General features: G+C 41.2%; 1 protein-coding gene across 1 annotated transcript in view; it reads left to right on the forward strand.

Annotated features, from left to right (window-relative positions):
* LOC140739750 (alpha/beta hydrolase domain-containing protein 17B-like) overlaps nt 1-20,199 on the forward strand; it is a 79,776-nt gene extending 59,577 nt beyond the window's left edge. The window contains exons 3-4 of the mRNA XM_073068229.1: nt 9,644-9,823; nt 17,230-20,199. Coding sequence (XP_072924330.1) covers nt 9,644-9,823; nt 17,230-17,458 — 409 coding nt within the window. The 3' untranslated portion in view covers nt 17,459-20,199. The remainder of the gene's footprint in view (nt 1-9,643; nt 9,824-17,229) is intronic.
* Nucleotides 20,200-26,433: the final 6,234 nt, after the last annotated feature.

The following is a 26,433-nucleotide window of genomic DNA, read 5'->3' on the forward strand; positions in this document are numbered from 1 at the left end:
TCCAAAATGTATTTCTTCCACACTAGAAATCCTGAAGTAGACTTGGTGAGGAAAACATATTAGTTACTAGCCCGCAGCTCACAGCCCAAAATTAGTCCATAGCCTGAACCAAACCCTTATGTAAATGTTGCTTTCTTGTGCTTTTAAGAGCCCATGGCACAGTCTACTTTTCCATGCAAAGACAAGCCATATGAGATATAAGCAAAATAGGGCTGTTAAGACTACTGAGTCTGCTCCAGCATGGCTGACTTATTATTCCCTGTCAAGTGCATTCTCTTGCCTTCTCCCCTTAACCTTTGACACAGCTACTAATTATGAGCCTGTCAACCTCCGCCTTAAATATATCCAATGACTTGGCCTCCACTGCTGACTGTTACAATGAGTCCCATAGATTCACCGCCCTATGGCCAAAGAAATTCCTCTTCATCTCTGTTCTGAGGGGACTTTTTTTTTCTGAGGCTGTACTGTCTGGTCCTAGACTACTGGAAACACCCTCACCTCTACACCCAGGCCTTTCAGTATTCAGCAGGTTTCAAATAAATTCCCCCACATCCTTCTAAACTTCAGCAAGTAAGGACTAGAGCCATCAGCAACACCTCATGCATGTTAGTCCTTTCATCTCCAGGGTCAATTTTGTAAACCTCCTTTGGATCCTCTCCAATTGCCAGCACATCCTTTCTTGGATAAGAAGCCCAAACCTGCTCGTAAAATGCCCTATAAAGCCTCAGCGTTACATCGTTGCTTTTATATTCTAGTCCTCTCAAAATAAATGCAAGCATTGCATGCCTGTTTCGTAACAACTTAAGACCTTTCAACTTCCCAAACACTTTCTCCTAAGTAATATTGATTACATCCCTGATACTCTTGAATTTTTAGCATGTTGCTGGCATCTCCTATGGCGAAGATTGATGCAATATACTTATTTAGTTCTTTCACTGTTTTTGTTCCCCACTACTACTCCAGCAGTCCATGTCCACCGTCCACTCTTGATTCCTTGTTTGGAAAGATCCATTTGGTGCCTTTCCTGCTTTTATTGTTGCAGACAGGATTGTGCTTAGTTGTTAAAACTTTCCCAATCTGTTCACTGCCCACAACTGCCTAACCTCAACCGTGAAGCTAATGATTGCAAGGAAGTTCTCAAGGCAACTGGTAGTTACTGCATCACGTGCTAGGAAAATACACTGCCTTCAAGAAAGAAGTGAAGAGCTGACATTGCAAAGATGCTTTCATGTTAACAGATGTGTGGTTTCGTTTGACATCATGTGACAAAGTCAGCAGCTGGGGAGAAAAAAAAGAACTAATGGTTATGAATGGCTTGTTGGTGAAACTTAAACTAATTTACATTAGGGGTCAGATTGTTTGATCTTTGAGGTAAAAATCTGTTCAAAGAAACATGATACTGTAATAAATGACATTACTTGAAGACAGAGCACACCTCTGCACTGGATAAGGGCAGGGCTTCAGTAATACTATTTGTATTGGCAGAGGAACAGCCCTTACAGCTGTCATATACACCGCAGGATTGAAACTGTTCAGTTCAGCCACATAGTACTCTGTTATTTCTTATCCTTATTAATTTCTCTTGAAGAGTAAACTTTGTGCTAGGATGCAGTTATTGTTATTGGCATGTATCCAGCCATTAATACAAATGCCTAATCTTTTCCGCCACCTCCCTCTTCCCCATCCCCATCTCTTGCAGCTATTTATCTCCCACCCCTCACCCCACTCCCCAACCATTTCCCCTCATTTGAAGGCAAACCCTTCAGCATAATTTGATTCCATTAAAATTAATACCAATCATATCCACGGGTTTGTTTTTTAAACACCAAAAAAAAAGTTTGATTGGGAGCTCAAGCTGAATTTGCTTTTCCCCCTCTGCAGCTTAGGATAAGCCAGGGATTTATCGTTTGCTCTGTTTGGCTCAGTACCACACCAAATAGATCTTTTAACCATCAAGACAATCTGTTCTGACATTTCATTCCTTTTCCACAGAATCATGCCAAAATGTGCCTGGCCACCCTCATCCCTGCCATCCTCAATACCTATCTCCACTATTCCCATTTAGAAATACAGCACAGGCCTGCGGCGCCCAATTACCATGTTACCAATTAACCTACTAACCCATACATATTTAGAATGTGGGAGGTCACGGGGGAACTCCTTACGGACAACTACAGAATTGAACCCAGGTCGCTGGCGCTGTAATAGTTACTCTAACCACTCCAAGTACCTGTCCAAATGCTTTTTAAATATTGTAATTGTATCTGCTTCCATCAGTTCCTCTAGCAGCTCATTCTAAATATTCGTGGGCCTCTGTGTAAAAATGTATTCCTAAGATCTCATCTCAATTTACCCCATTCAGTGCCCTCAGTATCCTGTGTCCCCTGGTTCTAGATACGCATACCTGGGGAAAAAATTCTATCTTTGCCCCTCATGCTTTTATGAAGTTTTATAATCTTTTCTGTAATAGAACATACAAGAAGAATAGGCCCTTCAGCCCATTAAAAGAATGGGTGAGATGATTCTCATTGAAACCTATCGAATATTGAAAGGACTAGATAGACTGGGCGTTTCCAATAGTGAGAGAGTGTAGGAGTAGATGGCCCAGCCTCAGAATGGAAGGATGTCCCTGCAGAACAGATGAGGAATTTTCCTAGCTGGAGGATGGTGAATCTGTGGAATTTGTTACCACAGATGGGGGTCATAGAGGCCTGGTCAATCTGCCATGATGAAATGGCGGTGCAGACTCAATGGGCCAAATGGCGTAATTTTGCTCCTATATCTTATGGTCTTATGAATGTGCTGACTGTGATGCTAATTTAAACCAATCTCATCTGTCAGCCCTGATGGTCACTGTGTACTTTTGCATTTGACCTCACAAAGTGTCTCACGTTGAACCCTGATGAACACCAGCAATACCAGACCTCTTGTCAGATTAACATCTCTCCACTAATACCTTCTGCCTCCTCTGCCCAAGCCAGTTTTGAGTCCTATCTTCCAAGTCACTGTGGATCCTTTGTACCTGAATCTTTTGGATCAGTAGCAAACTGTCTCTGAACTATCTCCAATGTAAGTGTCTTCTTCCTTTAGCAAGGTGACCAGTACAGTACAGAGTGACAAGTGAGCTATACACTATCTCAGCTGTATAGTTTCTCTGCCATACTGTGGTTCCTTTGACTTTTGTAGCTAAGATTTCCCTGTGAGTTGGGCAGGAATGGACTGAATTTACTGGTTTCTGATAATTTGGCACCTTGGAAACGCTTGAGAGATGCCTGTCTAAATTATTTCTGGGTCTCTAAATATAAATGATTGCCTTTCCAATTTCCCAAAGTTTTCTTGACCTCAATAACTTTACTGAAAACTATATTAATAAAGAATTTTATTTCATGTTGCAGCAAATGTTCTCATCAAAATCACTGGAAATACTTTATAAATTTGTAACTGCATGTTTTTTTTAAATGAGAAAGCAAATCCTAATCAGGGGAACTGAGATCTGATTACAAGTGGTAACTTTGAAGGGAATGTAACATTCTGGTTGAATGCCTACAATTTCATTGGAATTAGAAATGAGAATTAATATCGTGACTTGAAGCAATACACAAAGTTTACGATCAACGTGGCTGCTCAACATATCTGTTGCTACAGGTGATTCCAAGTAATGCCAGAATATTTTTAAAAAGCTTTTTTAAATCTTCATCAATGACAGATCCTAAAAACTTTTTTTTAAATCAGCTGAACTGATCTGTAGATTTCTTCTGTGTAGTTGGGCTTCAATAAATGTTAGTTATTTTATACTTGCTAGTTTTCTCATCCAGGCTTCTCACCACATGTCGCACAATATATTCTGCTGCTCCTAAGTGAACCACATCAAGGCAAACAATATTTTTTAAACAGGATGCAAGCAAAGTGGGAAAGCAGTAAAGGAGCCAGGATACAAAAATTAGTTGATCGTTGTGCAAAGTTTTTTGTAATAGTTGCTTATGTACACTGTATGTAAAGAGGCACGAGGGCACATTAGAAATTATTCAGATAGTATCTATTAAGCTAAGGACTGATGAGATGCACCGTGCATCTTGTAGAGTATTTACGCACAGCAGGTGATGACTGCAAGGCTGCTGGTACATAATGGATGAGGTGAGACCAAATTCAATTATTTTGTTTTCTCCTGGCTTCTCTTCTGTGCCATGTCCTCCTGACCCCCTTGCCTCTCCTTTGAACTCCCAGATGAGACATGAGAGCATGAAAAAACAGACAAATTAGCTCCTATCAGCTCCAGCGAGGTACCTCTAAGCTGCACCTTTAGACATCTCAGATGTAAAGCTTAGTGAGGGCTGAATTTCTTTTCCCTGACAAAACCTGCTCTACCACTGAATTCCTAGTTTGTTTTCTATTTTGCTTTGAATATCACTGCAGCTACAAAGAAGGCACGACAGCAGCTATATGTCTTTAGGAGTTTGAGGAAATTTGATATGTCACCAAAGACGCTCAACAAGTTTCTACAGATGTACATTGGAGAGCATTCTAACTGGCAGCATCACTGTCTGGTATGATTGGAGGGAAGGGTGTGGCTGCTGCACAGGATCAAAAGAAGCTGTAGACAGTTGTGACCTTAGTCAGCTCCGTCACGGGCACTATCCTCCTTAGTATCCAGGGCATCTTAACTCAGCACTGATGTCTAGCATCTGGTGCAGGCAGGGTGTCTGGCTGAGTACTAAAGACCTGTGCTGATCAATTGGCTGGAGTGTTCACTGATATCCTTAACCTCTCACTTTGGCAGCCTGAGGTACCAATCCATTTCAAGCAAGTTTCAATTATATCGGTGTCTAAGAGGAATGTGGTAAACAATAATCCAGTAGCATCCACTGTGATGAAGTCCTTTGAGAGGCCAAATCAACACTGCCTGAGAAGTGACAGGTCAACAGCACGTGCCATTTCATTGGCTCTTCATTCAGTCCTGGAACATCTGGACAACAAGGTGCATATATCAGGATACTCTTTCATGACTACAGCTCAACATTCAATACTATCATACCCCCCAAACTAATCAAAAAGCTTCGAGTCCTGGGCCTCTATACCTTCTTGTGCAATTGGACTGTCGATTTCCTCACTTGCAGACACCAGTCAGTTCAGATTGGCAACAACATCTCTTGTGCAATCTCCCTCGGCACAGGTGCATCACAAAGCTGTATACTTAGTCTGCTGCTCTGTTTGCTTTACGCTTATGACTGTGAGATCAAGCACAAATCCAATATCATATTTAAGTTTGGCGATGACGCCACTGCCAAATCAAAGGTGATAATGAATCAGCATTTAGGAGGGAGATTAAAAATCTGGCTGAGTGGTGCCACAACAACAACCCCCACTCAATGTCAGTAAGACCAAAGAACTGATTATTGACCTAAAAGGAGGAAACCAGAGGTCCCTGAACCAATCCTCATTAGGGGATCAGAGATGGGGAGGGTCAGCGTCTTTAAATTCCTCAGTGTTATCATTTCAGAGGATTTGTCCTGGGTCCAGCACGTAAGTGGCATTACAAAGAAAGCATAGTAGTACCTCTACTTTATCAGAAGTTTATGAAGATTTGGCATGTCATCTAAAATTTTGGAAAAACTCCCTTTAGATGTGCGGTGGAGAGTATAATTGACTGGTTGCATCACGTCCTGTTTTGGAAGCACCAATGCTCTTGTATGGAAAACCCTAAGAAAAGTAGTGGATACAGTCCAGTCTATCACAGGGATGCAGCATCCACCATCAAGGACCCCCAGTGTGCTCGCTTCTTGATGCTGCCATTTGCAAATAGGTATAGGAGCCTCGGGACCTGCAGCACCAGCTTCAGGAACTGTTATTACCTCTTAACCATCAGGCTGCTGAACCAGAGAGGATGGCTTCACTTGTCCCATCACTGAACTGTTCCCACAAGCTATGGACTTAGACTACGTCCACACTAGACCGGATAATTTTGAAAACGCCAGTTTCGCATAAAAATGATAGGCGTACACAATAAACGTTTAAAAAAATATCTCTGTCCACATTAAAACGGATATTTTGGTGAATCTCCTACTGCGCAAGCACAGGACACATCTACTGAAAACAAGCGACATGTTTGGTGTCGAATCTCGCCGTGAAAGACTTGTTGCGCATTTGTTCAGTTACAGACTAGAAAAACTTCAACAATGGGCAGCTGTTGGCTCTCGCACAGGAGGACTTAAAAGTTAAAAAAAACACAAATACTCGAACGTATGGAGACAACCGATAGGGAGTTCACAGACAGTATGACCCGGCTGACAACGAACATTGAAAAACGGACTAACTCTGTTGCATTAATAAAGCCCCTTGTTAAATGTATAAAACATGTCTGCATCAGTATTATTTTGTATTTCCATACAATGTTACATTAGGCTGTTACGTATCTATTGTCAGAGAAGTACTTGCATAAATAGGTAAATCACCTTCATACAAGCAAGGACAGAAAACAGGGCAAAGTGAGTATACTTATTTATTCAGTAAGTTATGGGTCAAAGTATTTGGTGAGTACATTTCTAACTCCTCTGGCTTCAGTTTCGTTGCCGTCTGTTCTAAAATTGTTAGGTTGCGTTCAGGAAAACAATAAAATGGCACGCTGCCATCACCATCTGTTCCAGCACGTTATGACAGTGTTTTTAGATTTCTCTGGTTACCCTGTTCACACTGCTCCAACCAATCCAGCTTTTTCAAAATTACACACTTTGGAGAGCGTTTATGAAATTCTCTGTTTTCGGGGGACGAAAATGCCGTTTTAGTGTGGACGGAGGGTAAAAACGAAGAGAAAAAGCTTTGGTTACGAATTTATCCAGTGTAGTGTGGACATAGCCCCACTTTCAAGGCCTCTTCATCCCATGTTCTTGAAATTTTATTGCTTATTTATTTATTTTTCTTTTTGTATTTGCAAAATTCACTCTTTTTTTGCACAATGGTTGCTGTCCATCCTGTTGGGTGCGGTCTTTCATTGATTTTATTGTGTTTCTTGTTTTTACTGTGATTGCCTGTAAGAGAATTAATCTCTGGGTTGTATATAGTGACATATGTGAACTTTGATAATAAATTTACTTTGAACATTGATCCTTAACTCTTACTAATGAAATAACTAAACCATTTTTTTCTTGCTCAAAAAGTACTCCACCGCTGATTAAATTAATTTCCTTTGAAACTATGAGCTCAGGAAGAAATCCCAGAGTAAATATAGGCTGTAATTTCAGACCAGGAAATCAGGAAGCTGTTTGTTCAGTAACCTTTAATAAGACACAAGGAAAACATTTAAGTTCTGGAAGCAACGCAGAAAAGTTATGGGACTGGTGTCTAGTGCCAAAAAGTTAATTATGAGGGAAAGACCGGAAAAGTTAGTACACATTAGTTTTGAAGGGGTTGACTGTGATGGTCCATTGGACCTATTTTAAATTTATTAGCATGGAACAGAAGGGGGGGGAAATAGAACACTTTTTCCAAAATATCACTTGTAAATGACAAAATTTAAGACTTGGGTTACTAATTTCATCTTCAGACAAAAATAGTGAAGGTTTTGTGGGTGTTCTGGGCGAGATACAGAGGGAATGATTTTGAGTCGTTTTGCCAGTAGAAAAGACGGATGTTCACTTTAAGCATTTAAAAGAAATTTGGACAGATATGCAGATGGGAGGGGTATGGGGGAAGGGCACTAATCTGGGTGTAGGTCGATGGGATTAAGCAGGGTAATAGTTTGACATGAATTGGATGACCTAAAGGGCCTGTTATCTGTGGTGTAGCGACTGCATGAAAATGATCTCATTAGTTTTTGCAAAGGGTATTTGAGTTTTTCTCTGAATGAATAAAGTAAGTTTTCCTCAGCTGTACTAAGTTCCAAGTTTACCTGTTGAACGTAGTACAGAATATAGCTGTGTATAGCTTCTGCAAGGTGGTTTAGTGATAAGTGGAGCTTGTTTCTAAAATTTAACATCCTTGTTGCTGGTCTTCATGTTTATTTTTTGCTTTCCATCCCACAATGTAATTTTATAATCAAACTACTATTGGTTGGAGCTTCTCTATCAGTGGTACACTGTCTTGCAAATGAAATGTTAATTGAAGCTCTTTGGTGAAAGTTTGAAGAGCATTTATCCTTAACCAACAAAATGTTAATGTGTATAATCTAGTTATTTTTCTAAGTGCTATCTATACACACTCAGTGGCCACTTTATTAGGTACCTCTTGTGCTCTTCTATTGCCTTCATGTCAGCTTCAATCAGTCTGACCATTCTCCTCTGACTTCTCATTAACAAAATGTTTTTGCCCACAAAACTGCTGCTGACTGGATTTTTAGGGTGGTTGCATCATTTTTTGTAAACTCTGGTGACTCTTGAAAATCCCAGGAGATCAGCATTTTATGTGATACTCAAACAATCTGGCACCAACAATCATTCCATGGTCAAAGTCACTTCAGATCACACTTCTTGACCATGCCTGCATGCTTTCATGCATTGAATTGCTGCCACATGATTGGTTTGTTACATATTTGCAATAATGAGCAGGTTTACTGAATGAAGTGTATGTGAAATTAGCTATCATGTTTATCTTTTTAGCCTAAAATGGATTTTTAAAGTGAACAATAAATATTTAAGGAAGAAAAGGCTGGCAGCTGAACACAAGTTGGTATCCAGTCCTGTCTGTTGCATCAGAAGCACAAAATGCCATGAAGATAGCAGAGTTTGTCATCGAAACAGCAGTTATAACTGATACCTAAACCTGGCTGGAAGCCTGAGAAGAATTTATTTGCCATATATGCTGGGAAAGCACTAGATCATTTTTGCCATGCTTTTGTCCCACTATGCTTTCAACTGTAGTTGCTAGAGAAATATCCAGCCTTATCGCAAGTGTACCATTGTACAAGTCACACCAAAGCCAAGTTTTCAATTGAGATTGAGACTAATAAAAGACATGGAATGCTGCACTTTGCATCTTTGATTGCCATATCTGATCAAAGTATGACCAGAGTATCCAGGTAACTAGCAGTTGGAACAACTATGCATTTTTTATTGGGTATCATAGGCAAAGTCAGCAACTATTGCCCAGTCACCTATGCTTCACTGAACTCCATGTAGTGAAGCCTATTGGTATGACCAGGAGAGCTCTTGTATTTATTTATATCTACTTATTTATTTAGAGATGAAGCTCAGAACAGGCCCTTCCGGCCTAATGAGACAGGCCACCCAGCAATCCACCTATTTAACCCGAGCTTAATCACAGGACAATTTACAATGACCAGTTAATCTACTAACCAGTACATCTTTGGACTGTGCGAGGAAACCGGAGCATCCGGAGGAAGCCCATACAGTTCATGGGCAAACCTCTTACAAACTTGCTGGAATTTGAACTCGGATGCCCCAAGCTGCAATAGCGTCACACTATCCGTTATGTTAGCATGGTGCCCAAATGATGGTCACAATTTGACCCAATGATGGTGAAGCCATGTCAGAATTTGGTAATGAAGACTTGAAATGTTGGAAAAGTTAGGCAGTACAAAGGAGTTGATTTGAGGTGACAAAGCAGGGCGTTTTTCTTTGCTGTATTACTCTGTGACTTATAGGGCTGGATAACCGATGATTTTAACTCGTGCTTGGTTTCTTTCTCATTACAGATATGGCATTAGTCCTGAGAACATTATACTGTATGGGCAGAGTATTGGTACAGTTCCGACTGTAGACCTGGCTTCCCGATATGAATGTGCTGCCGTTATACTGCATTCTCCTCTGACCTCAGGAATGCGAGTGGCGTTCCCAGATACAAAGAAAACATACTGTTTTGATGCATTCCCTAAGTAAGTACACATTTCCATGGTTCAACTGGAGCTGCTTGCTGAGATTTCTTGTTATAACCCACATACGCCTTGCCCCATTTTCAACAAAATGCATTTTTTGGAAAGCAACACTTGAAGAGAATAGTCTACTACATATTGTGTGACCTCCAACTATGAAAGCTTTTTGAAAGAGTGAATATCAATGCCTACAGCCATTCAGCCAAGTGTTTTCACTGATATTCGTGAATTCAGCTGAACCATGAAGCTAAAACATTGTCTCAACTTCCTAATTGTCTCTACCTTTTTCTTTGTATTCTGTGCTTTCTTAAAATCTAGGATTTTGATTTGAGCTGCATTCTTGCACACTCACTCCTCCCCCCCCCCCGCCCCCCACCTCCAGCCATTGTTAATTTTGCATAAGATATTGGCAATTATGTTGTAAACTCTGTATTAAATTTCTGGTGTGAGACCTTTCCCCATAAACACAGCAAGTAAAGTGCATCAAGCTGTAGCTGCTTTTCATACTTACTAGAAATAATATATTTTCCCCCCATTATTTCCTGCTGATACTGTTAAATGCGCAGTACTGTGGAAACGTGCTGTACAGGCACTGATTTTGGAATGAGCGAGAGATAACGATGGTGACACAGCACTAAAGGATTTGGAATACCTCATATCAGTAATCTTTTCAGATTTTCTCCTTTATACCAAATGCCTTGGGTGCATTTGAACATTATCTCCCCCTCTCCCCTCCACTGTCTTTGTGAATAGTTTTTTATTCCTCTTTTTTGTTATTTTTTTATTCTGTGAATGCCCACAAGAAAATGAATCTTAAGAGTGAATAATGGTGGCGTATATGTACTTTGATAATAAAATTATTTTGAACTTTGATCATACGTATTGACCACATGATTGTGGAGTTAAAACTGCTCCTGCTAAAGATAAACATGCAGTTTAAATGGCATCCCCAGGTCAGAAGCTGACCAGTTGTGTTTGTCTAATAGCAAGCTGAGCCTTACTCCCAGATTAAAACTGTATTTAGATTGTAACTAGGGTATTGGAGCCAAACCAGATCCCTCCCTGCCCCCCCACCACACACATAGATAATTCCCCTCCCTTTCGGTGCTGCATTTATGATGTGATTGCCCCTTTGTATATATAAAGAAAAGGAAGCCACGTGAGTATTAGCTGTGAAAGCTTCTCAGCTTACAAGGTCTTGTAGCACTTCCCACTCAAATGGAACACTGATAAATTGGAGAGTAACAAACCTCCCACACATAAAGACTCCAATTCCAGGGCCATGCCAAGAATTCTGTGTTCAAATTTTTCAAATTTACAGTGAATTCTAAAATGTGTGGCATAAGTTAATCATTCTGGAAACCAAAACCTGCAAAAGAAAATTCATCATGGGTTGGAAGGTTGGAAGGTTGGAAAAAAACAGACACAATCTTCATCACTAGAAGTGGGGTTGTGCATTTTAGTACTGTATTGCACTGAGTTGGCAGAGACTTAGTCATGATGGAAAATTCATGTAGCAAAATATGTACGAATCAACATCCAAACATGCACTCAATGGCCACTATATTAGGTTCACCTCATTAGTACAAATATCTCAACAGTCAATCATGTGGCATCAACTCAATGCATAAAAGCATGCAGACATGGTCAAGAGGTTTACTTGTTGTTCAGGTCAAACATCAGAATGGGGGCAAAATGTGATCTAAGTGACTTAGTCCATGAAAATGTTCTTGGTGCCAAACAGGGTGGTTTGAGTATCTCAGAAACTGCTGATCTCCTGGGACTTTTACGCACAACAGTTCCTAGAGTTTACAGAGAATGGTGCGAAAAACAGAAAAAAATATCCAGTGAGTGGCAATTCGGTGAGCAAAAATGTTTTGTTAATGAGAGAGGTCAGAGGAGAATGACCAGACTGGTTCAAACAGTAACTCAAATAATTCACTGGACAACAAATTTTTTCAAAAGTGTTGCTTCCTCAGAATTTTTTTTTTGTTTATGATAGACTGCTTGAAGATGAACACAAATATAAATTCAGAGTACTTGTATCACGTAGGAATTTGGAGAAACAACAAATTAACTTTTATTGAATATAATGTGTTTAATTGCATAATGGTGCTGATGCTTTGCAATAGTTCAATTATTGTGGTTAACAAAGCATACAGTGCATTGGCCTTCATCAACCATGGGATACTGTGCTCAGTTCTGGTCACCTCACTACAGGAAGGATGTGGATATTATAGAGAGGGTGCAAAGGAGATTTACAAGGATGTTGCCTGGATTGGGGGGCATGCCTTATGAGAATAGGTTGAGTGAACTCGGCCTTTTCTCCTTGGAGCGGCATAGGATGAGAGGTGACTTGATAGAGTTGTATAAGATGATGAGAGGCACTGATCATGTGGATAGTCAGAGGCTTCTTCCCAGGGTTGAAAGGGCTAACACAAGGGCACAGTTTTAAGGTGCTTGGAAGCAGGTACAGAAAAGATGTCAGAGGTAAGTTTTTTTTAATGCAGAGACTGGTGAGTGCGTGGAATGGGCTACCAGCGGTGGTGGTGGAGACGGATACGATAGGGTCTTTTAAGAGTCTCCTGGATAGGTACATGGAGCTTAGGAAAAATAGAGGGCTATGGGTAACGCTAGGTAATTTCTAAAGTATGTTCAGCACAGCATTGTGGGCCAAAGCTCCTGTATTGTGCTGTAGTTTTTCTACGTTTCTATGTAACATAGAAATACACTCAAATCAGCGTGAGTTAATCAGTCTTGTGGAAGAAGATGTCCCGGGGCCTGTTGGTCCTGGCTTTTATGCTGCGATACCATTTCCCGGATGGTAGCAGCTGGAATAGACCGTGGCTGGGGATCCTTCAGGCCCTTTTTTCACACCTATCTTTCTAAATGTCCTGAGTAGTGGGAAGTTAACAACTACAGATGTGGTGGGCTGTCTGCACCACTCTCTGCAGAGTCCTGCGATTAAGGAAGATGCAGTTTCCATACAAGGCAGTGATGTAGTCAGTCAGAATAGTCTCAATTATGCCCCTGTAGAAAGTTCTTGGGATTTGAGGGCCCATACCAAACTTCCTCAACCATTCGAGGTGAAAGAGGCACTGTTGTGTCTTTTTCACCACACAGCTGGTGCGTACAGTCCACATGAGGTCCTCGGTGATGTGGATGCCCAGGAATTTAAAGCTGTTTACCCTGTCAACCCCAGATCCATTGATGTCTATTGGGGTTAGCCTGTCTCCATTCCTCCTGTAATCCACAAACAGCTCCTTTGTTTTTGCAACATTGAGGGAAAGGTTGTTTCCTTGACACTACTGTGTCAGAGTGATGACTTCTTCCCTGTAGGCCACCTCGTTACTGTTTGAGTTTAGGCCAATCAATGTAATGTCGTAGGCAAATTTAACGAGCAGATTAGAGCTGTGGGTGGCGACACAGTCATGGTATACAGGGATAAAGGAGAGGACTTAGTACACAGCCCTGAGGGGCTCCTTTGTTGAGAGTCAGAGGGTTGGAGGTGAGGGAGCCCACTCTTACCACCTACTGGCAGTCTGATCCAGCTGCACGAAACAGAGTCAAGGCTGGGGTCTTTGAGCTTCCTGTCGAGCCTGGATGGAATTATAGTGTTGAATGCTGAACTCTAGTCCAAGAACAGCATTCTAGTGATGGAGGGAAATGGAATGGGTAGGTTGAGCCATAAATGGTGATTTGGGAGTGTAGCAGTTAGCATATCACTTAACACGTAATTGGGGTTCAGTTTCTGCTGCCGTCAGTAAGGAGTTTATAGTTAGACCATGGCCTAATTATGCTCCTGGGTATGTTCTTGTAACCACTTGGGTTTCCTTCACATTCCAAAGACATACAGGTAATAGTTAGTAAGTTGTGTGGCATGTATTGTTGGCGTCAAAAGCATGGCAACTCATACAGGCTGCCCCCAGCACATCCTTAGGTCATGCTGGTCGTTAACATTTAAGATTAGTAAGTAGTTTAACTGTTAATTGGTTTGGGTAGGGATAAAGGAAAGCCTCAAATTCACCAGCAGTATAAACTGGAAGATCAGTTTTTCATCAGATAGATCAATCATTTGCATAAAGTAAGGGTGTCAAATACCTGCAAATGCAGGAATCTGGTTGGAAGGACTCAGTCCACGGTTGGAAGGTTGAGGTGTTTAAAGAGTAAAATGGATTTAATAGGATTGATGCATATGTTTTGGTGGAAGTGGTCTTGAAGAGAAGAGTAAAATCTTAAAATTACATTGTTAATATAAGAGCAGTAGCGGTGTCAGAATATAATGCAAACATTCCAGGTACTGCCTGTACCTCATAAAGTGGTCACTGAGTGTGTGTTCATAGGCTTCAGTTGCTGTAGTTCATCCATTTCAAGGTTCGATGTGTTGTGTGCTCACAGATGCTCTTCTGCACACCACTGTTGTAACGTGTAGTTGTTTGAGTTACTGCTGCCTTCCTGTCAGCTTGAACCAATCTGACCATCTTCCTTTAGCCTCTCTCAATAACAAGTGTTTTTGCCCACAGAACTGCCGCTCACTGGATGTGTTTTTTTTAGGGGTTTTTTTGCACCATTCGCGAGAGACTTATACATGAAAATCCCAAGAAATCATCAGTTCCTGAGATGCTCAAACCATCCCGTGGCACCAACAATCATTCCACAATCAAAGTCATTTCAATAACACTTCTTCCCCATTCTGATGTTTGGTCTAAACAACAACTCAACCTCTTGACCATGTCTGCATGCTTTTATTGATTCACTGTTTAGACATTTGCATTAATGAGCAAGTGTACAGGTGTACCTAATAAAATGGACTCGTTGAGTGTATATTTTGATTATAATTGTTCTTTTTGTGGGTTGCTTGTCTGGAGGAAATAAGAGTTGTTAGTCACAGATTGTCGGAGTTTTGTACTTATGGCAGTTTAGGGAGTAGAACCCACAGTTCCATTGTGAATGTGGATATTCAGGCCACAGCTGTCATTAGTTCGAATGTTGGAGGAACAAAACAATCAAACATCTCTGGCTCCCTTCCCATGTATTCCTGCCTTTTGATCACACAGTCAGACAATGAAACACATCCAAATGCAATTATAGCTCACTGGAACATTTTAGTAAATCAAAAAAAGCACATGTGATATGATGTTTAAAAAAAAAAGTATTGTAGTCTAAATATACTGCAGGAAGTTCAGGTCCAACTAAATCGGTCTAAAATCCTGTCTGACCTGCTTTTTTCTACAAAAACAAACACTAACATATGACATCAGTGAGGACATGAATCACTGTACACTCTATTCAAAACTTGCAAATAAATTACTTGTTTAGTATAAAGCCTATTTCTCTTTCTGCACCATCAGAGAATTGAAATGGATTTAAACTGGACACCTCATAAACTTGAGCTTTAAAACTGTAGGCTTTTGTCCTTGTTAACTTGTGAAGTCATTAGATTTCAAGTCATCTTATCAAACGTCTGTGCTTTTTCTATCTGTCAACATAAAAACAATCACTAATTCATCGTGTGGGATATTTGTAGGAATCAAGGCAAAATAATATACCTTGTTGGTTAGCAGAAAAAATGCTGTACACTTTAAGAACAACCTTATGCTTTTTTTTCAAGAAGTTCTTGAAGGACACCCAAGGGTGTCAGTGATTGCTCTGGACTGATGATGGTTTGTCAAAATTTGGTGAAGGACATGAAGGGATGCTGACAGAAATTATTGAAAGCCACAATGATAAATGGTCAACTTTTATTAACAAAATTGCAATACTGCACAATGGCTAGTATAGATTCTAATAATTTAGAAATTGTTCTTGTAAATGAATAGCCTGGATTATTTGGATAACATAGAACAGTATATCACCATACAGGTCCTTTGGCCCACAATGTTGTGCCAACCTTTTATATATTTTGTTTTTTATTTGGAAATTCAGCGCAGAACAGGCCTTTCTGGCCTTTTTGAGCTGTGTAGCAGAGCAGCCCACCCTAATCAGAGGACAATTTGCAGTGACCAATTAACCTATTCCCATATGGCCCTCCATTTTTTTAAATCTGTGGGCTATCTATGAGTCTTTTAAATTTCCCTAACGTATCTGCCTCTACCATCACAGCTGGCAGAGTATTCCACTCACTTAAACATAGAACCTAGAGTACTGCACATTGCAGCCTGTCAGCTACAATGTTGTGCTGAACCAAATAATTAGTAATCAAATGGCTAGTAAAACTAATCCCCTCTGTCTACACAATATCCATCCTTCATTTTCCTCACATTCACATGTCCCTTAACAGTCCCTAATGTATCAGCCTGGCAGCACATTCCAGGCACTCACCCTACTCTTTGTATTGGGTGGGGGGGGTGGGGAGTGTACCACTAGCCCCTGACATCTCCTTTGAACCTTGAAATTAGGCATTTCAACTCTGGGAAAATGATACTGTTTGTCTACTTGATCTATGCCCCTCATAATCAGTATTTCCTCTATAATTTTTTTTTTAGCAGCTATGCGGACCAACCATTGCTCTGAGCAGGAAATCTTTGCATGGCCTGAAAACTGCGTGACAGTTGAATAAAAGAATATGTTTTTAAAAAAATTCCAGCTGCATGGCAACAAAGGCTATGTGTGAGGGAACATTTCAGTTACCGTGCAGCCCCACAGCTTAAAGGAACGAGTGCTCATAATTTATAAACCTCTACCCGATCTCCACCTCTGCCTGCATTAGAGGGCATGTCCAACCTCTCACTACAGCACGTGCCTTCTATTCCAGGTAGCATCCTGGTAAAAACACTACCGCTGTTTGAGAAATATTTAACTGATGTAACCTGTTAGAATTACTGTGAATATTTTATAAGTAGAAGCTCTTCATCGGTTTAATGCAATTTGTATGTGTATAAAAAAAATTATTCCATGTTCACCTCTTTTGCTATTTTGCACAGTTGAGTTGTGATGGAATTGGGAGATTTTAAGATATGCGTGGCCTGCATTACTACTAATCTGCCGGCTTCCGAATGATGGAGTTGTGTGGAAGAAAAAGCATATGATACTTCTTGTGGTCATCATTTGTCCCAGGATCAAGCATGGACATGGCATAATAAGTTCTCAGGAACTTAAATTTAAATAAACTTAAGTTAAAATAATATTAAAAAGTTAAACTTTAATAGTGCACCACTGTAGCACCAAGAAAACCCCAAAGAATGACAGAAAAACATTAGAACCCCAAAGATGACCCCCCCCACTATACACAAACAGCAGCAAAGCATCAACCCTTCCCCCTCCCCCACTTGTTCCAACAGGAAGCATCGCCACCACCCATCTTGCAAGCAATAGCAAAGCCCGTCTGTTGGTGCGTAACTGTTGAAACTGAATCAAGTACAATTTCTCCTATTTTGACACTGTGGTTTTGTTTCTCTCATGTTTTGCAGCATTGATAAAATCTCCAAAATCTCATCTCCTGTGTTGATTATCCACGGCACCGAAGATGAAGTGATCGACTTCTCTCACGGCCTTGCGTTGTATGAGCGTTGCATGAAGGCAGTGGAGCCATTGTGGGTGGAAGGGGCTGGTCACAATGACATTGAACTCTACAGCCAGTACCTGGAACGCCTCCGAAAGTTTATCTCGTATGAACTGGTGAATGTACAACGGAATTGAACGCAACCCAGAACAAAGATTTTGGAAAGTCTATTTTTTCAGGAGAACTTTGGATAGTATCAGAAACACAAACACAACCATGATTTTTTTTTAATTCACATTGGGTGCTAGTACAGGTAAAGCATAGAAAACAAATGTGATGCAACAATTAGTCTCAACAATTTTGCTAATTATTTACAACCATAGTAAATAGTTACTTTTCTATTTGTAAGTAATTGTAGGAATGAAGCAAGAGTAAAGATGAATTTGTCCCTTTTAAGATGAGGCCCTTTAATGCAATATGTTTGGTAATTTTGGCTAATGAATAGAGAATTGTAGTGTATTTTGAACATTTCTGAATCAAATACAGTAAGTCATTCTTGGGTCACAATTTTTAGATGGCTATTACCTCATCATAAAGAAAACGAGGTTGTTTTCTCAAAAATTAGCCAAAACGACCATGGTATCTGCATTACAAAATTCTGCTCTTAAGAGGTAACTCCACTCTACGATTTTCTCATCCTTTAATATTGAGAATGTTTATCTGTTATATTGATATCAGCTGGTTGTGTTTCATAGCCTCTCCCATTACTCCTACATAAACTGCCATCTCTTAGCTCCATTTAAACGTGCTGAGGAGTAGGGAGGATTTTGGAACTTGCTGCCAGGCTGCATAGAGTTGTTTTGGTAGTGTGAGTTAGAAATAGCATAATTAAGTATGGAGAAAGATGGCCCAAGACTGTGATTAAGGAAATCATGATTGTGGAGGAACAAGCCTGTATAGAATTTGCCAGATTGGTGGGGGTGGGGGGAAGAAATATCAATATTCACTAAAATTTATTTAATAACTACTAATAAACTTGGTTCGGTTTAAGGCTGTGAATGTTCAGTTAGTTTCACAGCTCAATGTATCAAGTGTTCACACATTATTACTTCTGCCATTCCTGTAGACAAAGGTGAGGGTTATTCAGTGTCAAATGGGGTGTATTTTCAATATCTGGTGCAGTCGACCACATAGCCAACCATGCTGCTTTTGACAGCACAGATCTCATGCTGTGAGAAAGCTTGGGGCACCAAGATGTCCATCAACTGGTTGGCAGCAACTTGGTAGCTCCATTAAAGTTTGTTCCATGCTTATGGCTTCCATTTCATATTACAAGCTGTTTAAAGCAATCAATACTAAGTTGATTCTGAGATCCATCTTTATGAAATTTCCCTTGTGGTTCAGTGGATGAGTGTACTGCACAGTTTCAAACTGAGCCATATAGACCAGGAGGCAGAAGGTTCCTGGATCTGAGCGTGTGCTGAGTTAGATTATCTCAGCTGTAGCGAGCTTAGTCAAATTTGAAATCTCACTCCTGTGGCATTGGGGTGGGGGGGGTGGATTAGCTAGGGTTTCCGCTCCTGATTGCTTTCCATTGACTTCTACTAGATATCATGCAAATCTGTGGGTGTTAGGTGAGGATAAAAACAGGCATGTCTCTGACTTCCAACCCACCTTCTTTTTCTCCCCCCCCTTACATGGTCAGTGCTTGCACTCGTCACTTGGACGAGGTGAGGGGCAGCCGTTGCATGTGGAGCTGTGTCCCAGCATGAGTCGGGCGCTCTCAGGAGAGGGAAGAACAGAACTGGAGAGGCGAGGAAACAACAGTCCATCTCATACTTGCTAACACTCAGCAAGACTGAATCCAGTAAATTATCTTGCAAGATTGCCTGGATAATAGATATAACTGTAATATAATGAACAGAATGATTATCTATAAGTGTACAGTAAATCAGTTTTAAATCTACACTACTGCTTGTTCACATTATATTGAATGGACAATTTTTTTTGTATCTTTTTCAATCTGTAAAACTAGAACCTGGAGCAACTAAAAATGGCTGATATCCACTAATTTTATAAATATCAGCAAATAGTAGAACTGAAAATGAAATAAACAGGATCTTTACCCGGAATTGTGTGGAGCCCAGCACTGCTAGATTTAAAAATAGCCCTCTATAATCCATAGTCTTAGCCTGTGCTGAGATTGTATTCATGCCATTTAACTCATTGGGTTACCAGTGTGAAAAACTGAACAGCTTTCGTTCTGGTTATTATCCAATGACTTTCAGGGGACGTCTTGAGTGCCTGACCCTGACTGAGGGCAGAAGCAGACGCTGTGATGCCCACAGAGTTGAACAGTTTGATCTCGCTCACCATCTGGGCTCTCACCATGGCCAATTGGCTGAGATGCCAGAGTGGTGTTGGCAAAACAAAATTCGGTGCATGCTAAACAAAGAATCATTGGATGAGGGGGAGATAGAAAAAGTATCAAATTTTAAAATGTGACAGACTAGAAACTGATGTCTGTGACATTACCAAATAAACACTTGAGGCATCAGTGGAATATTGCTTAATTGGCTGTTTTAGTTCAGTATATTTTAAGGAGGTTAACCCCTTTGTTAAAATGTGAAGACAGCAGCAATGGACAAATTAACCACTTCATACATTTTACATGCTACTTTGTAGACTGAGTTAATTACAATCGGGGGTGTGGGTAGGCTACTAGATTAATTTCTGGGAATTGGTGTTCTTTGCAACCTGCGGGTGTTTGTTTGCACCACCTTGATATTATGAGCATTATGGTAATAAGTTTTGATACAACCAGTATCAGAAGGTGGAAATGATTTAAGTCAAATATTGGTTCTAAGGGCAAATGTATTTTTAATTATAATAAACGCACATCTCTAAATCTTAAATATTAAAATGTTATTAAAAGGTGTGAGAATTCTGATGCCTTACTCCCAACTGACAGTTAGGGACTGTATGTCACAAAACTGGGTGATCACAAGGTGATGGTGTGCAGTTTCACTGTATGCCTTCCTGAGAGTGGTACAGTGAATGACTCACCTCTGACTTAATACCATTTCATGTTCAGTACGTAATAGACATGCAGAGATAACAGTGCAATCGTCAGTGGTGATCATGTAGAAGCCAGACATAGACTGAATGTAACTGTTTACCATCTGTACTTTTTAGTCACCATTCGCTTCCCTTGGAGGCTGCTGTTGGCGACCTTGCCACTGGATTGTTCTCTATTTCGAAGCAATTATTGTTTGCGACAACATCAAAGAAAATTCTTAATTGCAACTTATATTAAATGTATTTAACTGAAAATTTAAAAACAAATTTTGATAAAGTAGTTATTCTGTTATTTTAGAGTAGGATTTCCAAAAACATATGCTATTTACATTGGTTCTGGAGAGCCAACAAAACATGGAAGAAAATAGCTTGCTGTTTGCTGCTGCTACTTGTCAGTATAGACTACTGGATCTTTATCGAATGAATCTTGTTCTATATTGAAAGCCAATGATGTATTAGTGGGACTGTGAGGACCCATGCATTTGAAACATAATGCCAGTCATTTTGGCAGGTGTAACATGAGAACCTTATTTTGCGAGCTACATTCACTATTAGCAAGCAATGGGCTCACCAGTGAGGTGCATATGAGGATTCCCAAATTTACTCGAGTGTGATGTCACAATTCAGTAAAAATTCTTGAAATGTGATGGCATCCATCATTAAGGACTCCCATCTCCCAAAACGTGCCTTCTTACTTTCTCAATGCTATCATCGGGGAGGCAATATAGGAGCTTAAAGATGCGCAATCAACGTCTTAAGAACAGCTTCTTTCTCTCTGCCTCCAGATTTCTGAATGGTCATTGAACCTATGTACTGTCGAACCCCTCATTATTTTTGCTCTTTCTTCACTACTGAATTTTATATATACAATTCTATATGATTCTAATGTATAGTTTCTTGCAGTGTACTGCTGCCGCAAAAAAGTTTCACAACATATATCAATGGGATTAAACTGATAATGATTTTCCGATTGGGAAAATGCAAAGGTATTGAGTACAACAAAATGGTTGACACTGTACCAGTGCCTCTGCAAGTCAACCTGTCCATTGATCATCAAAATATTTAGATAGTAGATGTAAGCTGATGACAGTATCTGGGAGCTGCTGTCACTAGGTAAGTGCATATGAACGTACTGTATATTGATTTGGGTGAATCAAAGGAGACTGTCTGCTTCAAAGTGGTACAGCTGACCTACACTGAAAGCCAGGCAGGTACGGTACTCTGCAAAAGTCTTAGGCACGTATATAGCTAGAGTGCCAAAGACTTCTGCACAGCACTGTGCGTTAACAACGTGTTTCAAGGATCGCCATATATACATGTACTAGGAACTTGCTGTGGTGCAATTTGCAACAAAAACAACATTCAACAATTACAAAGTCTTACTGTATATAAAAATAAAGTTAGAGGTTATGGAATAATATATGCATAAATACTAATGTATGAACAGCATTATAAAAGGTGGTTTATGCTGTGTCCAGTGTAGTGCAGTGACGGGGTAATAGAGGGGGGTGGGGGGATAACTAGAATGGTTGATCAGATGAACTGCCTGGGGGAAGAAACATTTTAAAATGGTGTGAAGTTTTTGTTTTAATAGCCCTATAGTGCTTTCCAGAAGGGAGCTTTTGGAAAAGGCAGCTTGCAGGGTGGGTAGTGTCTGCAAGGATTTTTCCTGACTGCTTGTTTGCCCTGACACATACAAGTCTTGCAGTGATGGTGGACTGCAGCCAGTGACCATTTCTGCTGACCTGACAGTTCACTGTCATAAATATTTTAAAAAGTACTTCAACAGGTCCATGCATCAGAAAGGTTTAGAGCAGGTTTCCCAACCTTGGGGTCCGTGCCATTTAAGAAAGAGCTGGGAGCCCCTGTTTAGAGGGCTATGCCCGAAGCACAGGCAAATGAAGCTTGGGTTTGATTGGAGTCTCGGGGGCAGTGTGAAGTATTTGGGCCAAAGGGTCTGCTTCTATGCTGTATGACCCTTCAACTTGCATCTCCTGACCAGGATCCCTGGTGTTGGTGTCTTGTGTGTCCAAAAGGCACTGGCAGTTCAATCGCATGCTTACAGTGAGCCAATGTCCTAAATTAACAATGGGAAACTTACCAATTCTTTATTTTGGCATTTAAGGTTGCTTCTAGAAAGTGCGTGGTGTGGAAATACATCAGCTAAATAATCCTAGGCTGACCTGGCATGTCCAAAATAGTCCTTGGGGCACTCGCAAGGAGAAGTAAAGGTCCTCCATGGATTACAAACCAGAAAGTTTGCGGATGCTGGAAATCCGAACAATACACACAAAATGCTGGAGGAAGGCAGCAGGCCAGGCAGCACCTATGGAAAATAAAAGCAGTCGACGGTTCAGTCCGAAACATCGACTGTACTTTTTTCCATAGATGCTGCCCGGCCTGCTGGGTTCCTCCAGTGTTTTGTGTGTGTGTTCCTTCCTGAATTACAATTATAAACGTCTAAATTGGTAGACGGGCAGGAGGGATGGTGATGGGGCTGCCGGCTGCCGCAAGGCTGAGGGTATGTTTTGCTGGGTCCTCTGCCCTCACCCGAGGCACAAGAGTCAGGGCCCAGAGCCGAGCATATCTGGGGGTTGTCATTGAGGCCGACTGGCGCTGCTGCTCCATCGCAACAGATTGGATTAGAGGCGGTTCTCAGGAACGGAACCCTGCCACTACCTCGGGACCATCTGTAACATGGTGTCTCACGTGTGACTGGGGAAGTTTACTGAGATTCTGGATTCAGTCACAGCGCCAGCCGGCCCAAGTTCTATTCCCGCCACTGTAAGGCTTGACCGGGTGAGGTGCCCCTCACATGGTAGGTAATTGGTCTCACCAGTGTAATTGGATCGCAAATGCCTGTTTACCGTGCTGTATTTCTAAATAAACAGATAAAAGAATAAACAATGAAATGCAGGTACGGTGTTCTGCCAGGTCCTGTGTGGCTGTTAGGATAATGTCTACATCATTTTAAACCTTTACCTACTTTTCAAAGACGGAGCACGACAACAACAAGGGAGCAAGACTGACGGGTCCGGCCAGCACCCTATAATGTGGACATAGGTGAGCAAAATCTTGGGTCAGCAGGATTATGGGTGTACGATATACTATCACCTCTTTCTTCCTTGTGAAGTGCTATTACTACTCATCTAGCTAAAGAATTAAATACTGGTTTTATTTTTCACCCGCATATCGAAACACAATGAAATGCGTCGTTGTGTCAACCGCCTGTGCCAGGTAAACCCGCGCGTGGTGCCACACTTCCATGCCCACAGTTTAGTAACCGTGGGAAGAAACCAGAACACCCCGGACGAAATCCACATGGCCCTGGGGGGGAACATACCCTTGTGTGAATTAAACCCTGGTCATCACACTAACCGCTACCCTACCTACCCACCCTGTGTAACTTACAATCACACCTGCACTGAACTGCTGCCAGAGGACAGCATATTTCATGACTAATGTCAGTGCCAATAAATCTGATTCTGTACAAGTCACGCCTTATGCCAACAGGCAGATTAATGTTACCCGCCTTGCGGAATAAAGGACGTGAGTTACATTTTAGCAGTCGAACTGAAGACTATAATTACAATGAGAGCACTCGCTGTCTCTTCGGCATTTAACGCCACAGCTGGCGCAATGCGTTAGAGCACCAGCGATCTCTGATGGGGGTTCAATTCCCAACGCGTGTGTAAGGAGTTTGTTTTTTCCGTGACTGTATGGGTTTCCTCCGGGTGCTCCCACGTCCTCCCATAGACGTACGGATTAGGGTTAGTGCATTGTATGTTGTCACCAGAAGCGTGGTGACACTTGTGGGCTTCCCTCAGCACATACTGTACTGTGTCGTTGATGCAAAACGACGCATATCACCGTATGTCTCGATGTTTCTATGTACGTGTGACAAATGAAGCTAATCTTTAATCTCTTCAGTACGATAATATTTTCACAGACAAGAGAGAATCTGCAGATGCTGGAAATCAAAGTAATACACACAAAATGCTGGAGGAACTCAGCAAGCCAGGCAGCATCAATGGAAAAGAGCAACCTGTCGAGGTTTCGGGCTGAGACCCCCTTCATTAGGACTGATAATCTTTTACCCATTGAGTGAGGCCTTTCTAATTGCTGAACGCTGCAGCACACAGCAGTGCTGTTAATAACCTATATCAACTATGCATTTAAATCGGAAATAATTTGCCAATAAATTGTGATGGAAAATGTTTGAAAAATATTCTGAGCAATAGTATAAATGACTGCTTAGAAAGACGTGTTAACCAAGCATATTTAAATGGATTTATTAAGGGAAAGTCATGTTTGACTAACTCGGTTGGATTTTTGGAAGCAACGATAAGGAAGGTAAATGGTGTAATTGTCCGTGCGATGCAGTTCACAGAGCAAACTTTGAAAAAGTTCCACACGACAGACTGGTGAAAGCCCAGTGTATCCAAGGGACCAAAGTTGTCTTGACAACCGGAAGTAAATGTTCATCGTTGGTGGCAGTGTGCAGTGAGCTCCCGCGGTGATTTTTCTAGTATGACCAAATATCTAGACAAAGGCGATTAAGACATTTTTAGCAGATTCAGATTTTTTTTGACATTGGAAAAGATGAAAACTCTATACTGAAAGAAGCTAGTGAGCTGTTAGCATCTCCAGCACAACTACATCATCTACCTTTCTTTATCGTTGCTTCGAAAAATCTAATAGTCAACATTTCCGGCGAGACCCTTCAGAAAGGAATTTGGAAACCAGACGGAGAAAAATCTGAATCAGGTTTAGTATCACCCGCATATGTCGCGAAATTTGTTATGCGGAGGCAGTACATTGCAATACATAATTTTTAAAACTACAGTACATATTTTAAGAAGTTAAATTAATAGTGCAAAAAGAGAAAAAAGCGTAGTGAGGTAGAGTTCATGGGTTCAATTCCATTCAGAAATCTGATGACAGAGGGGAAGAAACTATTCCTGAATCGTTGAGTGTGTGTCTTGAGGCCTCTGTACCTCCTCTCTGATGGGACAGTAAGAAGGGGCCACGGCCTGGGTGGTGGGGGTCCTTAATGTTGGGTGCCGTCTTTTTCAGGCATCGCTGCTGAAGACGCCCAGGATGCTGGGGAGGCTAATACCCGTGATGGAGATGCCTGAGCTCACAACTTTCGATTCTGTGCAGTGACCGCCACCAGACAGTGAGGCAGTCAATTAGAATGCCGTCCGCTTGCACATCTGCAGAAATTTGTGAGTGCCTTCGGTGACATACCAAATCTCCTCACCCTCCTTTGCAACTGCATCGATATGCTGGACCCATGATGGAGCCTCCGAGATGGTGACATTGCCCACCCTTCCCACTTTCAAGGAGTTTACCTGTGATGAAAGATTATTGGCTTGTAATCGTCACGTGTACTGAGATGCAACGAAGCGCTTTTGTTCATGTGCCACGCAGGCAGATGGAGGAAGTAGGAAAGAAAAGTACAATGGCGGATAGAGTGTTACAGAGAAGGTGCAGGGCGATCTAAACCTACCTTGCCTGACCTGGTTTACATTGTTTGAGACAATGGGGCAAAGGGTGGACGATTGGGTGTATAAAATCTGAGAGACCTACAAACGTTTCACGGGAAGGGTGGAGGGAGAGTTAGAGAAAGGAAACACAAAGGATACACCTCCAAAGGAGGTTGTGTGTCTGGAAACACCAGCTGAGGCACAGTAGAGGCAGAATTCCTTGCTGTGATTTAGAAAGTATTTTAAATAGTCTCTTACACTACAATATTATGGACCAAGAATTGGAAAGTGGGTTTCCACTGAATACTTTTCTGGCTGGAAGGCTCTTTGACCCCTCCAGGTCTATAAGTTTCTTATATATGAGAGGGAGATTGAAAATCTCTTGAGTGGAGCCGCAGCAACAACCTCCCACTCAATGTCAGCAAGACCAAAGAGCTGGTTATCAACTACTGGAGGAAGAACAGCAGCTCCATGAACCGGTCCTCATTTGGGGATCGGAGATGGAGAGGGTCTGTGGGGCTTTAAATTCCTGGTGTTAATCCATCTTAATAGTGCAAAGGGAGAGCAAAACAAATAATACAGTAGTTTTCATGGGTTCATTGTCC

This window comes from Hemitrygon akajei, chromosome 16 (genome assembly GCF_048418815.1).
Source record: "Hemitrygon akajei chromosome 16, sHemAka1.3, whole genome shotgun sequence".
NCBI classification, from domain to species: Eukaryota; Metazoa; Chordata; class Chondrichthyes; order Myliobatiformes; family Dasyatidae; genus Hemitrygon; species Hemitrygon akajei.